This window comes from Neofelis nebulosa, chromosome 2, assembly GCF_028018385.1.
Source record: "Neofelis nebulosa isolate mNeoNeb1 chromosome 2, mNeoNeb1.pri, whole genome shotgun sequence".
NCBI lineage: Eukaryota > Metazoa > Chordata > Mammalia > Carnivora > Felidae > Neofelis > Neofelis nebulosa.
In genome coordinates, this window is record NC_080783.1 from 214,897,615 (window position 1) to 214,916,863 (window position 19,249).

Consider the following 19,249-nt stretch of genomic DNA (forward strand, 5'->3'; position numbering starts at 1 on the left):
CCTCCTTGTACTCATGCCCTTGTGTGGTCCCCTGGAATATGGGCAGGACCTGTGACTTGCTTCTGGCAAAGAGGGTAGGGCAACAGTGACAGGATGCATGTAATTACATGTATGTGGTTACATTAGGTAAGACTTTAGTGCCCATTTTCCTAAGACACTCTCTTCCTTACTGGCTTTGGGGAAGCCAAGTGACCACGTTAGGAAGACCCCTGAGGCAAAAAACAGAGGGTGCCATTTTGTTATTGGCATTCAACCAGGGACCTGCAGGCCATAAGGAACTAAATGCTGCCAACAGCCACATGGGCTAGGAAGCAGATCCTTCCCCAGTCAAGACCCAGATGAGGTCACAGCCCCAGCAGACATCTTGATTTTTCGCCTTGTGAAACTCAGCTAAACTGTGTCCTGATTCACAGAAACTGAAACAATACATGAATGCTCTTTTTGATAATTTGTGTAAATTTGCTGTAATACTGCTATGCAGCAATAGGTCATTAATAGAATCCAAATATCCATAAACTGGTGAACAGATCAACAAATTGTGGTATATCTATACAATAGCACACACTACTAAAAATTAATGAATTACTGATACAATAGAAGTCCCACAAACATCACTCTGAGCAAAAGAAGTGAGACACAAAAGAATACATACATTTTGAATTCATTCACAGGTAATTCTAGAAAAGACAAATATAATCGACGGTGATAGAAAGGAGTTCCGAATCCCTGAAGCCAAAAGCTAGGATTTACTGGGAAGCAGCATAAGGAACATTTAGGAATACCAGAATTGTTTTGATCTTGATTGCAGTGGTAGTTACATAGGTATAATATTTGTCAAAACTCATTAAACTGACCACAACACACCTATTAGAATTCCACAATGAAGTTTTTGGCCACAAGGACTTTGTCACTCAATAAGCTATTAAGCGAATCTACAGATTTTGAATCAGGATAGAGGCAACCTCTGAGGGTGGGACAGTGACAGGAGGGTTACCGGGGGGACAGCCTCTGAGGTCCTGGTAATGTTTGATTTCTTAATGCAAGTACCGGTTACACAAGTGTGTTCACTCTGAAAATTCTCCAAGTTAGACACATAATTTGTGTGCTTTCTGGGTCTATGCTCAACTTCAGTTAAAAAATAAAAGAAAGAAAAGATGGGGCGCCTTGGTGGCTCAGTCAATTGAGCGTCCGACTTCGGCTCAGGTCATGATCTCGCAGTTCTGAGTTCGAGCCCCGCGTCGGGCTCTGTGCTGACAGCTCAGAGCCTGGAGGCTGCTTCGGATTCTGTGTCTCCCTCTCTCTCTGCCCCTTCCCCACTCATGCTCTGTCTCTCTCTGTCTCTCAAAAATAAATAAACGTAAGAAAGAAAGAAAGAAAGGAAGGAAGGAAGGAAGGAAGGAAGGAAGGAAGGAAGGAAGGAAGAGAGAGAGAGAGAGAGAGAGAAAGAAAGAAAGAAAGAAAGAAAGAAAGAAAGAAAGAAAGAAAGAAAGAAAGAAAGAAAGAAAGAAAGAAAAGAGAGGCACCTGAGTAGTTCGTTAAGCATCCAACTCTTGATTTCAGCTCAGGTCATGATCTCACACTCGTGAAATTGAGCCCTGCATCAGGGTGCATGCTGAGCATAGAGCCTGCTTGGGATTCTCTCTCTCTCCTTCTCTCTCTTCCCCCCCCCCCACTTTCTTTCTTGTCTCTCTCAAGATAAATATTTAAAAAATAAAGAAAAGAAAAAGAAAAAATTTAAAGACTAGGGAGTTATTTTAGACTAAAGCATACTAAAGAGACAATGCAATCCCTATTTCTTGATTGGATCTGGATTTTTCTTAATTGGGGGAATTTGAACGTGGACTATATTATTAAATAATGATCTTTTAAAGATTTTTGAGAGAGAGAACATGAGTGGGGGGTGTACAGAAAGAGGAGGTTGCAAAGGATCCGTGCTGACAGCAGACAGCCCGATACAGAATTTGAACCTACGAACCATGAGATATTGACCTGAGCCAAAGTTACACACTTAACCAACTGAACCATCAAGGCACCTCAATAATGATTTTTTTTTTAAACGTGGGCTCTATGCTAGGCATAGGGCTTGAATTCACAACCCTGAGATCAAGACCTGAGATGAGATCAAGAGTGAGATGTTCAACTGACTGAGCCACCCACGCGCCCCTTAAATAATGATATTTTATCAATACTAAATTTCTTGTGTGATAATGGTATTATGTTACATGTGATACGGTATAACGAGAATAACCTTACTCTTAAGACAAGGTGAAGTATTCTAGGATGGAATACTGTAATTCTGTAACTCATTCTCAAATCCTTAAATATATATTTATATATATAAAGAGAGAGATGAAGCATATTCAGCAAAATGTAAACAGTATATCTTGAAGTTTTTATGGGAGTTTTACAGGAGTTCTCTGTATTATTCTTTCAACATTTCTACAGGTTGGAAATTTTTCAAAATACCAAAAACTTGAGGGGAAAAATATCTCATTTGAACTACTGTTATTCAAGAGTTCAGCAGACTTCCAGAGCGCCTGGGTGGCTCAGTCAGTTGAGCAGCTGGCTTCAGCTTGGGTCACGATCTCACAGTTTGTAAGTTCAAGCCTCACATCGGGCTCTGTGCTGTCAGCGCGGAGCCTGCTTTGGATCCTCTGTCCCCCTCTCTGCCCCTCTCCCACTCACACTCTCTCAAAAATAAATACACATTAAAAAAAAAAAAAAGAGTTCAGCACACTGCCAAAACTGCACATAGAGACTCGGAAGAAGAAAACTAACACTTACTGAGCACTTACTATGCACCAAATACTTTTTTTATATCTGTGATTCCAGTCAACCCTCAGAGCAACCCTTTAGGGTAATTACTACTTTACAGAGGAGAAAACAGGCTCAGGGAGGTGGAGTGGTGAGTCCAATAGCGAGTCAGGGCTGAAGTTCAAAGACTGTCAGGATACAAGGCCATGCTCTCGCACTCCTTAACGTCTTTGCTGTGTTCTTCTCCCTCCCCTGCTTCTGTGTTTTCTCAATCTCAAATGTACTGTATCCGGGGAATTTCAACAGATTGGAAATCCATGTTCTGCAATATATTCAATATTCAATAACCACTAAACACCCAGAATGAACCATGCTTCTGCACTTCACTGAAGACAGCTGATGGAGAAACAGAAATAAGGATAACAGGGGCACCTGGGTGGCTCAGTCGGTTAAGCGTCCGACTTCAGCTCAGGTCACGATCTCGCGGTCCGTGGGTTCAAGCCCCGTGTCGGGCTCTGGGCTGATGGCTCGGAGCCTGGAGCCTGCTTCCGATTCTGTGTCTCCCTCTCTCTCTGCCCCTCCCCCGTTCATGCTCTCTCTCTGTCTCAAAAATAAATAAAAAACGTTAAAAAATTAAAAAAAAAAAAAAAGAAAGAAGGATAACAGCTCCCATTTCTATGGGCCATACCAGGTACAGACTAGAAGGGCCTCTCATAAGAGATCAACCATGCAACCCAGGGTAACATGGGGAAAATACGAGGATTTGAAGCAATAAATGTAATTTCTTTTTTTTTTTTTAATGTTTATTTAGTTTTGAGACAGACTCAGACACAGTATGAACAGGGGAGGGTCAGAGAGAGAGGGAGACACAGAATCCGAAGCAGGCTCCACACTCTGAGCTGTCAGCACAGAGCCCGTCGTGGGGCTCGAACTTAAGGACCGTGAGATCATGACCTGAGCCAAAGTCGGCCGCTTAACCGACTGAGCCACCCAGGCGCCCCAGCAATAAATGTAATTTCTAACTCAGACTGAAGAAAGACTAAGAAGACTGCCATTATGAAAAAATCAAGCATGTCACTAGCATCTAAAAGTCACAAGGACAGCTAGGATAAACCCAGCATTAAGGGTATTCAAATATGAAAGAAGTTACTCCAGAACAAATAAAAGAACAACTTGAGTGGACTGGTAGGCAACATGTGAAAGATCATACCCCCCAAAAAGATGACAATAGGACTGGAAAAAAGATTTCTCGTTTGTGAGTGAAAATTCAGAGTTTATGAATGTAGTAATAATAATGGTAATAGTAATAAACACTATGTCAGGCACTGCTCTAGAATAAGTCATTTTAGGCGCACCTGGGTGGCCCAATTGGTTGAGCATCCAACTTCGGCTCAGGTAATGATCTCACGGTTCGTGAGCTCGAGCCCCGTGTAGGGCTCTGTGCTGACAGCTCGGAGCCTGAAGCCTGCTTCAGATTCTGTGGTCTCTCTCTGTCTCTCTGTCTCTCTCAAAAATAAAATAAAACATGAAAAAAAAATTAAAGTAAGTTATTTTATTGGGGTGCCTGGTGGCTTAGTCAGTTAAGCATCCAATTTCATTCAGCTCAGTCATGATCTCATGGTTCGTGAGTTCAAGCCCCACATCGGGCTCTGCACAGTGCAGAGCCTGCTTGGGATTCTCTGTCTCCCTCTCTCTGCCCCTCCCCCACTTGAGCTTTTTCTCTCTCTCTCTCTCTCTCAAAAAAAAAAAAAAAAAAAAAAAAGTTCCGTCACTTGTCCAAGATCACACAGCTATGAGTAGTGGGGCTAGGCTTACAAGCCAGTAAGGATGGCTTTGGAGCCCATGCCAGCTCGACACCGCCTCTCAAAGAAGGGGGTTGGCTACCACCCTCTATCTTCCAAAACGAGAAGCTGAAGCCACAAAGCCAATGAACAAACTTTCTATGAAACAAATACTGATTCAGCCGCCCAGACATGTGTTCTTTCTTACCGACCAGGTTTGGAGGAACTATCCACATTGTTCTTTAAATTCCACTCTGCTTTGACAGCAGCAAGGGGAAACTAAGTTGATCAGGACTTGAAAATGAAACGACAAGCAACCGCTAGAAGTTGGTCCACTTAAAAAGTGTGCATTTGCGGCTTATTGTTAGACAACGACAGAATTTGGCATGGAGTTAAATTTTTCCCCTGACTGCCAGCGTGCTCTGATGCAATCCCGTCTCTACCAGCTTTGGAAAGGAGGGCAAAGGATATGCAGAGCTGAAAACCCAACAAGTATGGCCAAACCCCCCTCAGAGGACCTTAGATCCCTTCCACATGTACGGAAAGGGCAATTTCCAGAACCAAAGGAATCCTTGGGCACTACAATGGCTCCAAGTGGCAAGCTTTTTAGTAACTTTAACAGCACTGGCAAATTAAAAGTCCTAGAAGAATCAGGGAATGAAGACACACACACACACACACACACACACACACCCCAGGCTGCGGGCATCCCTAACATGTAACCGTTCAGAAAAGCCCAGATTTTGAGGAGCTTCAGCATTTCAGGAAGCTAAGCGAGATAAGTCAAGAAAGAAGGGCCCCTCCTCCCAGACACTCCCACACTCCAGAATTTCTGACGGTGAGAAAGGCCAGAATCAGCCCGAGTTATTTCCCATATTTTACACTCCAGACTTCATCTTTCTGAGTCATTCGCTCTGCTAACAGAAGCTGACCTGGGGAACACACAACTCCTCTAAGTGCAATTCCTGTAATAGACCTATCCTGAAGAATAAAACAGTAAGAAACGTTTAGTGTTCTTCTGCCTAGGAAGGAAGTGAAATGCCGCTAGGCTATGAAAAGTCTACAGGTGTTTCAAGGAGGTGAGAGATGAAGTCCACATTGAAACCATTTTCTTCTTCCTTGGTCTAATCCTAAGTAAACGTAAGCATGTGTGGCTAACCGGTGGAGTCACACACATCTGGGTTTATAAATGCAGCCCCCATCAGGCACGTGATCTGGGGTATGTTACAGACCTCTAGAATCCACTTCTGTTGAAATGGCGGTTAATAGCCTGTATTTCATGAAGGTTGTAATGAGCGTTACACAAGATAATAAACGTTAATTTGTCCCCAGCATGATAGCACACCCTCAGTAAATGCAAGGTACCGCTTACCCCTGTCCTCCCCACCCCAGCCCACCCACCTTTGGATTTCAAACCCATTCATAGGCCTTATCATCCACTGCTTCCTGACAGCACGAACACTGGTCCCCAACGTCCCCTTAATGGAGTGTGATCTGGCTGCAACTGTGGCTGAAAAGCTAAAAGGGGGCCCTTTGGCCGAGAAAACCAAACTCTGGGAAGCAAAAACGGATCCTCAGCAAAAGCTTGGTGGCGTCTGTTGTTTACAGTGAGTGCCCTTCCTACCAACGTACTGAGAGAGTCCCAGTACATTTCTGATCCTCCACTTGGCAGGGAACGCGCAAAGGTGACGAAGAGGCTGGCAGCGGGACCACCCCGCGAGGCTGAGGCTGTGGGAGTGGGAATCCTGATGGAGTCAGGGCCCTCCTGGGAGGGGACAACCGAGAACGATGGAGCCTCGCACCCCTCTCTCTCCTCAAGCAGGGGCCCTCGCAGCTCAAGGCTGGAGGCTTCTCAAGGGTCCCGCCACCGTCCCAGCCAAGCGCAAGTGGGACCCGAGGGGTCAGCAGGAGGGAAGCGGGGGCCCGCGGGCGCCCCCGAGCCTCGGCTTGGGAATGTGGTCTGAGAGGGGTCACCGGGGGAGGGGCCGGGCGGCGAGGACCTGGGGAGGGGCGGGGCCCGGGAGGGGGCAAGAGGTCGGGGCCCCCGGCTGGGGAGGCTCAAGGCCCCCGCCCAACGCCCAGCCGCACGCCGAGCGCCCCCTCCAGCCGCGGTCCCCGCCACTACGGCGGGGCAGTCCCACTCCCCTTACCTGGCTCGGCTGCTCTGCCTGCTCCGAGGACGCCATCTTTCTGAGGCCTGACTAATCTATCGCCGCTGGGCGAGGCGTCTCCCAAGCGCCCTCGCTCTCGCTCACCCGCCCAGACCAAAGTAGCCGGAACTGAACCTGTCGATGGGGGCCGGGGGGGCACGCGAGGAGGAAGGGGAACTCCTACGTCCGGGTCACCTCACACAATTGCCATTAGGTCTCTGCTGCCCAGGAAGTTCTTAAGTCCGTCTTTTTTGCATTTTTATTATTCTCATTGAATTAAATCTCTGACCATCCCCACAGTGCCTTGGGCACAGGCAGGGACTCGCTAAATCTTTAATAAATGAATGAATGGGAAGGACCTTGGAAATTAATTAATTAATGTTCAATACCATTTGTTGAGTGCCTACTATTTGCCAGGCACTTTGGTAGCTGCTAGTAATAAGATCCAAGACTCAATCCCTGCTCCTAAATTCAGGCCACACACACACACACACACACTTACAGCATCTTACGTATAGGAGTCTGATAACAGTTTGCAGATTAGGAAGACACAGAACGGAGTTTTTTGGAGAGAAGAGACTTCTACATTCTAACTTGATAGTAGTTGAGTAGTTAGATTTTAAGCTAAATGTAAAATTATATTAAAAAATTGCATATATTAGAACTATCGGTCAGTTCATATTGCAGTTGTGTTTTGACTGATTACGAGTACTTAAAAGGGTTGCCTCAACAATTCCTCTTACCAGTTTTAAATGCCTACCGTTTTCTAATGAGATATCTTATTTTCTTATAAACAAAATATGAAAGAGACTCTGGATGAATATGAGCTATTTCTTATGTACGTAAAATGCCTCCCCCCTGCCCCCACTTTAAGCGAAGAACCTTTTAAAATTTTTTATTATTTTACTGGTAAACGTTTTTTAGAGGGAAGAAAGTAGCAGTGTTAGAACAAGGATGAATTTATTGCCAAGCAGCATCTGGACAATCTCAAACAGTGATGTGGTTCGCATTTTCCCTTTCCCGTCTGATTTGAGATCTTAATGTTTAATCTAGTTATGTAAGCATTTCGTTCCGAGATCCCAATTTGCACAGCTGAAGCCGGGAATCAAACTGGTGGAAATGTGCGAGTATCTTATTCTTTCAGCAGGGCTGAAAACTACACTCATCAATGTTTTAAATTGCCTGAGGGTTGGGACATCTTACAGATCTTTTCAGTTTGGAAAGGAAAACAAATGAACACAGTAGAATGTCACTGTTTCATTTGAGTGTTATATACATCTATATATGTAATTAAGAGTGCTCTAACAATCCAAGGAATATATATGCGTGTCTTCCATAACGCAAAATAAATCCATATTGACCTCATTTTGATCCCGCCACTGAACTCCTAAATATAAGCTAGAAAACCACTCCTCTAGGCCGAATTGAGTGACGTAACGAAGTTAGCTTCGATCCCAGAGACTACAGCTCCCGGCATACCCCCGGAGCCACACGGGATTAGCGGCAACTAAGACTACACTTCCCGGCGTACCTTGGTCCCACGCGTGATTTGCCGCAGAAAGAACTACATCTCCCGGCAAGCCGCGGGCGGGGGGCGGGGGTGGCGCCGCGCGGAGCCTCCCCGACTTCCCCGAGTCAGTCGAGTCCCACCCTGAAGAATAATGGAGGTGGCCGGAGGCGCCGAGACTGAGATCCGGCCTCTGAAGCCGTGTCTGCTGCGCCGCAACCACAGCCGCGAGCAGCATGGCGTGGCGGCCTCCTGCCTGGAGGAGCTGAGGAACAAGGGTTGGCGCGGGACCCGGGCGGAGGCTGTGGGGGCCGGGGCGGGGGCTGCGGGAAGCCGGGTCCGGTGAGGAGGTCGGGCAGGGGCAAAGCGGGGTCAGCAGGAGCGACTTGGAACGGAGGTAACTCATGTGGGCATAGCGATGGACAAGTTTCAAGGCGATTATCTCATGTGAGACCCATTTGGTGGGAAGGTAGACGGGAAGAAATATGCAAATTAAAACCGACTCGACTTAGGTGTCTTGCCTAGAATCGCTCAGACCTTGGAGCAGACCTAGCCTGGTGCATGCCTGCCTCCGGGCTTCCTACCGTGACGCTGGTGCCCCCAGCAGGGTGCCAGCGCCTTTCTGTCGTCAGCTCTGGCAGGCACTTGTGCAGCGTAGAGAGAGCTGCTTCCGACCTTCCTGGAGTTCCAGACAAGGAACTGGTGCTCTTGAGTGACCGAAGTTCCGAGTCCCAGCCCCACACGTACTAGCTGCTTGACCTTGTACTTAAACCAGCTCTCGACCCTCAGTTTTCTCATCGGCAAAATGGGTATATTTCCAGCCGTGCTTTTTACAGGACTGTTGTGTTTCCACGACTTGAAAGTATTATGAGCCAGTAGTAATTGTTTATCCACGGTGAAGTTGCACACGTTAAACGTGTGAGCCATCCCCAGTCATAGTGTGTGTCAGTGTTCAGTGCTCCTCTCTGAGTCACCAAGCCCCAAAAGATACCAGACAGAAATCTTTTGGAGACCCAGGAGCAGCCAAAGCATTATAAATGCTTTCGTGACATGGCTTTTGCCACCTCACTCTTCACGTATTTGTTCTTGGCATTAGGGTACTTAAGTGTTAGTTCCTCTTGAATGCATCGGCTGGATACACTTGGCCCAGAGACCAGTGTAAGCGCTTGTGTTTGGAGCTCAGCCTCTCCAAGGCTTGCTGTTCTATTTGGGTGCTGGACGACATTGCCCAACCATATTTGTAGTCCACTGGCTACTTTGCTGCTTCCCCTCGCCCTGTTTGTGCTGTAGGCATTGCCATCACCAAATGTGATGGGACAGATCTGCCCCAGACAAGCCTGTTGCCCCTTGACAGTAAAGAGGAGAAGCTACTGATGCAAACTCCTGCCTCTCCTGTGCCTGCCTGTAGGTTAGAAACACTGCAGAGTACAATGCTGCATGGAACAGAAAGCATTTCCTTTTTTACTATTCTTTCCTCTTTTTATTTTTCTTTCTTTCGTTTTGTTTTGTTTTGTTTTGTTTTTTTGACATTTGACACAGGAGAATTTAAGATGACCACTGAATAAGTGAATGAAAGATGGCTCGCTCACAAGGAATCATATCGGACTTTGGCTTGGTTTTCATCCAAGTAAAGATGCGAGTGCTCCTAACGTGGGTGCAAAGCAGCTGGAGGAAACATTGTCAGGAGTCAGACTGTGTGTCTGCCACTTACTGGGTGACCTCAGACAAGTGACTTAGCCTCTGTGAGCCTTGGGTTTGACATCTGTAAAATGGAAATAAGAATAGTACCTACCTTACAGGATTGTTAGGAGACAAAATACTGTGCACAGGAAACACTTAGAACAGTACCAGGCGTGTGGGAAGTGTTGTCTTAGTGCTGGCGGGTGTGGTTGTTACTGTAGGTAACCTACCAGCAGTTCTGCTGCGCTTTGAGAGCATATATGTTGAGAGTACAGAGACAGGTGTAGTTTCCTTATGGATACTTGTCAATTGCCAAATATTTTACTCCTCTCAGCCTGTGACATTCTGGCCATTGATAAGTCCCTGGCACCAATCACCCTGGTCCTGGCAGAGGATGGCACCATAGTGGATGATGATGATTACTTCCTGTGTCTGCCTTCCAATACTAAGTTTGTTGCCTTGGCCAGTAATGAAAAGTGGACGTACAACAATTCAGGTAAGAAACTCTGGCCGTAGACAAAATGGATCTATGCGATACAACATCCATCACGATTCATTTTGCTGCCCAGGCACCTGGTTGCTGTTTGTCTGGTTAAGCATTTGTGCAGCCAGCATTTACTGAGACACAAAAACTCACCTCAAGGGGAGTGTGGTAGGATCCTGGGTATGCACGATCGGGGCATCAGGTTTAAGTGGCTTCTTTTCATAAAAAAGACACAGAGCAGATTGACACAGAAGTAATCGAAGGTGGAAGAGAAGGGAAAATGCAGGTCCTAGATGGGGATTGGCTTTCCCGTGAATCCTTGAGAGAAGGCGCTTGCTTCCCTCACCCCTGAACTTTTTCTAAATGCTCAGTGGGAAGGATGTACAGACCTCCTAAAGGTCTGTGTGTTGGAGGAGGAGGTGAAGATAGCACTTCAGGTTAACCAGACTGTGACTGGCTTTTTCTCCCGTATATCAGATGGAGGGACAGCTTGGATTTCCCAAGAGTCCTTTGATGTAGATGAAACGGACACTGGGGCAGGCCTGAGGTGGAGGAATGTGGCCAGGCAGCTGAAAGAAGATGTGTCCAGCATCATCCTCCTGTCCGAGGCAGACCTCCAGGTAAGCCTTCCTCCTCCACAGCCCTACTCATCTGGCTCTGCTGCCCCCAGCCCCTTAGTTTCCATGTGTCTTGCCATAATAATTCCGTTATTTCTTAATTTTTATTAACATCTTTTTTTAAATTTTTTTAAATGTTTATTTATTTTTGAGAGAGAGCGAGAGAGAGAGAGCATGAGCTGGGGAGGGGCAGAAAGAGGGGGACACAGAATCCGAAGCAGGCTCCAGGCTCCCAGCTGTCAGCACAGAGCCCGATGCGGGGCTCGAACCCACGAACCATGAGATCACGGCCTAAGCCGAAGTCAAACGCTTAACCAACTGAGCCACCCAGGCGCCCCTATTTCTTAATTTTTAAACAATGCTTTGACAACAACCAAGACTCTTCATTTTCTAATTCTTGCACCTAGAGTAGAAAATCCAGATGCCTAGACCCACTTAGTCTCACTGGGGGGTTAAGGAGGTATTGTCAAAGAATGTGGAAGTGGAGAAGCCGAATTAAATCCCAGCTCCATCACCATGGCTTTGAGCCAGTAATTTAGCCTCTTTGCCTACATTTCCTGTCCAGTAAAATTGGGATAAAAATAGTACTGTCAATTCAAAAAAAAAAAATATTTACTAAGCACCTACCCTGTCCCTGGCATGTTTCTGTCCAAGGGGTACAGTGGTGAACAAGCCAGACACAGAATTCTGATGGAAGGAGCTCAAATTCTGATGATGGGAGGCAGATAAAGCAGGAAGCATGTTCGATGGGTAGCAGGTGGGGCAGTGTGCCAAGAACAACGGGGCTAGTCTGGATTGGGAGATCAGGGGAGGCCCCTCCAAGGAGGTGGCTTTTTTCGTAATTTCTTTAAACTTACAAACTTACATATTTGAATAAAAACAAATACATTCAGGGGCACGTGGGTGGCTCCGTCGGTTGGGCGTCCGACTTCGGCTCAGGTCATGATCTCACAGCTGTGGGTTGGAGCCCCATGTCGGACTCTGTGCTGACAGCTCGGAGCCTGGAGCCTGCTTCAGATTCTGTGTCTCCCTCTCTCTCTGCCCTTCCCCCACTCATGCTCTGTCTCTGTCTGTCTCAGAAATAAATAAATATTTAAAAAATAATTTTTTTAAATAAATACATTTGTATGGCTCAAAATCCAAGAGGTATAAAAGGATATACGGGTAGCCAAAAAGTGAAAACAACCCAGATGTCCATGAACTGAAGAATGGATAAATAAAATGTGGTTTATCCATACGACCTAAGAGGAATGAAGTATTCATACATGTGTAACGTGGATAAAGCCTTCAAAGTGTTACGCAAAGTGAAGAAGCCAGACATGAAAGGCCACGGATTTTGTAGTTGCCTCTGTATGAAACGGCCAGAATATGCAAGTCCGCAGAGATAGAAGATAGAGTGGCTGACTCGGGCTGGGGTTGGGGAAGCTTTGAGCGGAAGCAGGAGTGATAGCTAATGGGTGCTGTGCTTTCAAGGGTGCTGACTGCACAAGTCTGTGAATGTACTAGAACCCACCTAGTTATACACTTTATATGGGTGAATCATATGGTATGTGGGTTATATCTCAATAAAGCTGTTTGGAAAAAAAATAAAAAGGACATACGGGAAAAATCTGACTCCTGCCCCTTAACCACCAGGTTTCCCTTCCCAGAGATAATCACCTCCCAATTTCCCATTCTAGAAATGTTGTGTATGCCAACAAATACATACATATTTTCTCCTGTCCCTGTACTCCACGATGGAAGTATATCTACCCTTTTTAAAAGAAACATTTGGAGAATATTCCAGATCAGTACATAAAAGACATTGCCGTTCTTTTTTGTACCACTGCATCGTATTCTGTTTTGCTCATGTGCCATGACTTAATCAGGAGTCTCCCCCACTGGTGGACATCTGGGTTGTCATCAGTCTTGCTGTTCCAGACGGTGCTACAGGAAGCTCCGTGTCATTCTGCACACATGCTTGTCCGTAGAATAAAGTCCCAGAAGTGCAGTTGATGGACACTGGCAGGTTCCCAAGAGGTGGCGTTTACACCGAGAGCTGAAGGAAGGAGGGGGCTTGCCATGGACAGGTCGGGGCTACAGTTAGAAGTGTTTTGGGGTTTGTTAAAGTCTGTGTTTGTATGTTAGGTGCTCATTGATGCTCCGTGTTCAGACCTGGCTCAGGAACTCCGCCAGAGCTGTGTCACCGTGCAGGGGCTCCAGAACACCCTCCAGCAGGTCCTGGACCAGAGGGAGGAAGCCCGACAGTCCAAGCAGCTCTTGGAGCTTTACCTCCAGGCTTTAGAGAAGGAGGGCGGCATCTTGTCAAAGCAGCAAGGTAGGACTCAACTGGCCAGGGGAGTCGCCCTGAGAACTGAGGGCCTGGGGAGAGAACCCGTGTTTATAATGTGGCCAGAAAAGGGTGACACCACAGCTGCTGGCATCTTGAAATGACGTGCTTCTGTCTTTTTTTATTTTTAATGTTTATCTTGAAAGAGAGGGCGCATGCAAGCAGGGGAGGGGCAGAGAGAGAAGACAGGGGGGAGAGAGAATCCCAAGCAGGCTCCACGTTGCCAGCGCAGAGCCTGATGCAGGACTCGATCCCACGAACCGCGAGATCGTGACCTGAGCCGAAATCAAGAGTGGGTCGCTTAACCGACTGAGCCCCCCCAGGCGCCCCCACGTGCCTCTCCCTTGCCCGACTGATGGCTCCCCGGTCGTTTGTGCGGCCGTATGTTGGCCCAGTGCACCATCTCCTCATGTCTGCTTTGCAGAGTCCCAAACTGTTGGTGACCAGACGGATGCAGTCGACACGGGTGGTAACAGAGAGAGCTCCTCCACAATCGCACTCACAAGCCAGATCCTTACTGTGCTGAAGGAGAAGCCTGCTCCAGAGCTGAGTCTGTCCAGTCAGGATTTGGAGGTGGGCAGGAACGGGGGACCCTGAGCTGCAGGGAGCCACTCCCCCTGGGGGTGCAGCGCCCTGCAGGGGCGCATACGGGATCGCTTCTGGCCTCTGCAGACCCTGGCTTCTCGCTGCCCCGTTTGCCTCTTCTATGCACAACATCTCATTTCATCTATGTCAGAATGGCTTGAACAAACGTCTCATTTCATCTATGTCAGAATGGCTTGAACAAACAGGTGCACTCCCGCAGATCGTCAAACCGCATTCTCGGGTCCTTTGTGGGAAATGGAATGTCCGAACCGGTCGGGGAGGAGTGGCGACGGGGAGGAGTGGCGGGGCTCAAGCTTCCAGAGAGCGGCTTCTGGTTCTGTCGGGCCCTGAGGGAGATCATCGTCAGTCGAGGCACACAAAGTTATCCTAGCGAAAGGTGCGCCCGGTGGGGGGGGGGGGGGTCATCTTGTGCTGACTCCACGGCCAGGGAACTAGAAGCCTGACGCAGGATCCGTCAGAGTGGGCGCCACTTCCTCTTCATCCTTGTCCCTGTCCCAGGCACCTCCCCTTGTAGCTAGAAGGCAGGAGACCTCTCGACTTGCGCCTGGCCTAAATTTCCCGTAAGTGGAGGACTTGACAAGTTGTTCCCACAAAACTTCTTTCCAGAGGGACTTCCGTGTCAGTGTTGGAGGGTAAGGAAAGGCCGTGGCCATGGAGCGTGAAAGGATTCTGGCGTTTCAGCACAAAGACCTCACATTCGCCGGCGCTGCCCGAGCTCAGTCCCCTAAAGAAAATCCCGGGAGCGAGAGAGCAGCAGGCGAGGGGAGCCGGGAGCGCTTCTCAGTGGTTCTCATTCTTGCCGCAGCTGGTTGCCAAGGAAGACCCCGGAGCTTTGGCTGCCGCTTTGAGCTGGGACGCGGAGAAGACTGTGACGGTGCAGCAGGCCTGTAATCAGGAGCTCAGCCTGCGCCTCCAGCAGGTGCAGAGCCTGCGTTCCCTCCGGAACCTGTCGGCCAGGAAGAGTTCGCTGCCTGGAGAACGGCAGGAGCCTAAGCGAGCCAGACAAGACCCCACGTAGCTGCAGCTGGAAACCCCGTGGCCTTGTTCTCATTCTCAGTAAATACCTTCAGCCTGATTACTGTAGCTGCTGCCTTAATACTGTACCCCCTGCCTGATAGCACCTTCTGGAACAGCCTGGAAGACCAGCCTCCTGCGGTCCCTTCCAGAAAAGTGCTGCCACATCTCAGCTCCCGCCCTTGCATTTTTTGAATGACAAAGCTGCACCAACAATACCCCACCTCTTACTAATGACCTGTTCTCATGGTCTCTGTTTGAAAGTAACAGTCAAGGGCAGTGAAAAGAAGCTGTTGTATTTCAGACTCACTATCCTTTTTCAGAAGCTGGAACTGCAGAATTTTCAACACAGATAATGGTCAGGAAGGTGACGTACCAGAGTTGATTTATGGCCACAAACTCGTTTCTCAAGTGAATGAGTTTTTTGGTTTGTGTAAAGGCGCATATTAAGTCTGCAGACCATAGGGACATATGGAGAGTCTAATTCGCCATTTCTAATTGTGAAATTATATTTGTTACCACTGTGAAACTGTTTCCAGTTTTCTAATATGTTTTATCAGCAGGGGGTATGAAAGGTCATTAAACCGATCTCCATGTGATATGGCTGTGAGTCTCTCTGGGTGCAAGGCAGAGGCTTCTGGTTTATATACATCCTGTTTCTGCACAAACTCTTTGGGCTTTGTAATCTAATTTGGAACAGATTTTCATCCCTGTGAATGTCCAGCATGACATTCAGAAGCCATGCAGCCTACGGGCCGATTCTTCAACTTGGGGAATCGTCCTGGACAGGGCACAGAGACCGGGCATCCCACGGCCTGCCCCCACCCACTCGATGCCAGTGGCCATCTGTGGGCATGGAGACAACTGAAAACATCCCCACATGTCTTCGGAATGCCCCTGGAGGGGCACTTATGCCGGCTAGGGACTTTTCTAGCAGTCTGCTCTGGGTTAGCACTTCTATACGGGAGCCTCATACAACTGAGTGAGCCGGTTAGGGTGTGACTTATCCTCTCATACATAGCAAAGCTGTACTTGGCGAGGTTCAGCGATTTGCCCCGTGTCACAAGGCTAATTGGAGGCCCGGGATCCTGGTTCCAGTTCCAGTGCTTTTCCCACTTTTGTGTGTTTTCTCTTATGTCCACATGCTCTTTTTTTTTTTTTTTTCTTTAATGTTTATTTTTGAGGGAGAGAGAGAGACAGAGCATGAGTCGGGGGCGGAGGGGAGGACACAGAATTGGAAGCAGGCTCCAGGCTTTGAGTTGTCAGCACAGAGCCTGACGTGGGGCTCAAACCCACAAACCACAAGATCATGTCCTGAGCTGAAGTCGGACACTTAACTGACTGAGCCACCCAGGCGCCCCATACTGTCTTTTCTATTCTACATCCAGGTCACTGGTCGTGTTACACCAGTGTAACAAGTTGGAATCCACCCGAACCGGAAAAGACCTCATGTGTCTACAGCATAATTGCCAGATTTCTGACCACAGGCACAGTGCCGGTGGTATAAGAGAATAGCCCCGTGAACCCTGTACAGATAGCCCAGGGGTAAAGGAAGCCTGGATTCCAGGAACAGAATGGACCCTCCACTCACCAGTTACAGCAACATCTCCGTCTTTGCCCTCCGGAATTAAAAATGTTTTCTCGAACTACGTCTCAAAGACACAGTAGGGCTGCTGTTGGCTGGCCTGGGTGTTGGGACGCCCTACTTGAGACCAATCCACCAAGCATCTCGGCTGCACAGGATAATGGGGAAAGTGCTGTGGGGCTTGGAGTGAGCCACGCCGCCGGGTGAAAGGGGTAAATGAAGCGTGAGGAGGAGCGTGGGACCTAGCACATAGTAGGACTACAGAGAGCAGGTTCCCTTCATCTCCCCAGGGGCAGAGGGAGGGGGCGCAGGAGCAAAGACAGAGCTGTGTGAGGGGGCTCCTGTCTACGGGTCTACGGGACAGGACTACGAAGGGGACTACGTAGGGACTACGTAGGGACTACGAAGACCTTAGTCTGCAAACTCGGACCCAGATGCACGGTGCGCGCGGCTGCAAACACATTACATTGCCCCTGGTGCCACTTACCTTCCAGAATAGAAATGTAGCGGCACAGCAATATGTCTAAAAATAGGAGAGAGAGGGCAGGGCAGCCCGTTCTTACGGGAGGAGAAAAGAATGTCAGAGGAAGCCGCTGGGACTAATGAACTCCGCATTAGCCATATCCCATTCTTTCAACTCAAGTCAAATGTCGGTCCCCATTAGGCAATTGGCTTTGACGGGAGCTATGCTAATTACCACTTACCAAACCTTTAATTCCTGGGGAAAGGCAAAAGGAAAAAAACGAATGGGTTTTTCATTTTCAAGAGAGAAAGGGATAAAATAATAGTAGTCGGGGAAAGGAAAACCTGCATTAATTGCAAAAATGATTAACGTGCCTTTACTAAGATTTACCAGATTGCTTAGCGGTTTCATTTCCTCGTCATCCGCTCAATTCTTTTTTTTTTTTTCTTTTTTGCCTTCAGGGTTTTTCTCCATCTTATTTCGTTTGTACAGTTTCGCCTTAAGTTGTCTTGGCTGTGTCTTGTATTCCTTGAAGTTTTTTAAGGACCTCGTAAATGACCTAGTCTGAACACCCAGCCACTATTGCCTGAGTCCTCTGACCCCGGGGTCTTCTGTCCTGCTCGAAGGCCTCCAGTGAGGGGGACAGACTCACTCTTGGGAAGTGCACCGAATTTTCAGATTGCAGAACATTCAAGTTCACTATTTGCTCAAACTAAATCAGAACACACTTTGTAATTACAAGGAAGCGAGCCAACAGGTTAATGCATGGATACTGGATTTTCCTCAGCACTTCCCAATACCACGTTCTAAGAACTATCAGCAAGCAAACATACACACACACACACACACACACCCCAAATCTAGCTTTTCCTCCAGTTTATAATTATTTTAATAAGACAAGCACATGTGTTTTTTGATCACTTAACTAATTGTAAGTAGAAAAGATAAATTAGCGTTAATTTTATCAGGGTTATAACAAGCTAGAAGTAGTGGGTAGCCCAGATGTCCTTTGCCTCTACCTCTCTAGTCTAGAAACCGAAAATTTTCTTCTTTTATAAAAATTTTTTTTTAATGTTTATTTATTTTTGAGAGAGAGAGAGAGAGTGTGTGTATGTGAACAGAGCAGGGGCAGAGAGGGTGACAGAATCCAAAGCAGGCTCCAGGCTCTGAGCCGTCAGCGCACAGCCCAACGTGGGGCTCAAACCCATGGACTGAGATCATGACCTGAGCTGAAGTCAGGCACTTAACTTACTGAGCCACCCAGATGCCCCCAAAATTTTCTTTTTAATACCTACATGACTTTTCCTCTGGTTTGTTCAAAATGGAATGCGGGGGTGCCTGGCTGGCTCAGTCAGAAGAGCATGTGACTCTTTTTTTTTTTTTTTTTTTTTTTTTTTTAATTTTTTTTTTTTTTCAACATTTTTTATTTATTTTTGGGACAGAGAGAGACAGAGCATGAACGGGGGAGGGGCAGAGAGAGAGGGAGACACAGAATTGGAAACAGGCTCCAGGCTCCGAGCCATCAGCCCAGAGCCTGACGCGGGGCTCGAACTCACGGACCGCGAGATCGTGACCTGGCTGAAGTCGGACGCTTAACCGACTGCGCCACCCAGGCGCCCCGAGCATGTGACTCTTGATCTCAGGGTCATGAGTTCAGGCCCCACGTTGGGCATAAAGAGTACCTAATAAATAATTTTTTAAAAACTGGAATCCACATCTACTGAAGAAGCTGCTATGAAGATGTGGGTGATCCCTTCCGCGGGTGCTGTTAAATCAGGTTGTTTAAGTGTCCCCCATGAGCTTACTGGTCTGAGTTTCCTAAAGCTGGGAATGGTTTGCCATCAACCCTAAATACGAACACTGTAAAGGATTTGTTTCAGATGCTATGTCACACTCAAGTCTTCCTCAACAGTTGAGGATCCGTTCTAGTGTCAAATATTAAAAAATAAATGCAAGAGAATGAATTACAACCTGTCCCGGTGCTGGTGACCCCATCTAGACATTGAACTTGTCTATAGTGAACTACAAGAACGTATACTTTGAGAAAAGTCTACCCGAAACCTGATGGTAGAAAATTATCCTAATTTACCCATTTTACTCTAATGTATCCATCATGAGCATATTAATCTAGTCTAACATGCAGTGGATGCCAGTTAACATTCAATCCCCTGCACTAAGGTAAGCTTCGACTTGACAGATTCCCTGCCAGTCTCATTTGTATGGCCTCATTATCCTTCGGATATTACTTAGTGCAAAGTTATAAGTCCCCGGTCTTAAGG

General features: G+C 47.4%; 2 protein-coding genes across 6 annotated transcripts in view; one reads left to right on the plus strand and one right to left on the minus strand.

Annotated features, from left to right (window-relative positions):
• Positions 1–6,791, minus strand: part of PEX14 (peroxisomal biogenesis factor 14) — a 145,688-nt gene extending 138,897 nt beyond the window's left edge. The window contains exon 1 of one of the 2 annotated variants that reach the window (XM_058719112.1): positions 6,686–6,791. In XM_058719112.1, coding sequence (XP_058575095.1) covers positions 6,686–6,721 — 36 coding nt within the window. In that variant the 5' untranslated portion in view covers positions 6,722–6,791. The remainder of the gene's footprint in view (positions 1–6,685) is intronic. The other variant, XM_058719111.1, reaches the window with a different exon arrangement.
• A 1,507-nt stretch (positions 6,792–8,298) lies between these two features.
• Positions 8,299–15,521, plus strand: DFFA (DNA fragmentation factor subunit alpha). 4 transcript variants are annotated; one of them, XM_058719115.1, is made up of 7 exons: positions 8,299–8,470; positions 10,207–10,368; positions 10,834–10,976; positions 13,101–13,290; positions 13,727–13,875; positions 14,407–14,468; positions 14,714–14,983. In XM_058719115.1, the coding sequence occupies exons 1-7, from the start codon at positions 8,347–8,349 to the stop codon at positions 14,754–14,756; spliced, it is 873 nt and encodes a 290-aa protein (XP_058575098.1). In that variant the 5' UTR covers positions 8,299–8,346; the 3' UTR covers positions 14,757–14,983. The 4 variants fall into 4 exon arrangements, with proteins under 4 accessions (XP_058575098.1, XP_058575097.1, XP_058575099.1 ...); XM_058719114.1 differs by lacking the exon at positions 14,407–14,468 and adding an exon at positions 13,975–14,093 and having other exon boundaries at positions 14,714–14,824; XM_058719116.1 differs by lacking the exon at positions 14,407–14,468 and having other exon boundaries at positions 8,300–8,470; positions 14,515–14,853.
• The last annotated feature ends 3,728 nt before the right edge of the window (positions 15,522–19,249 follow it).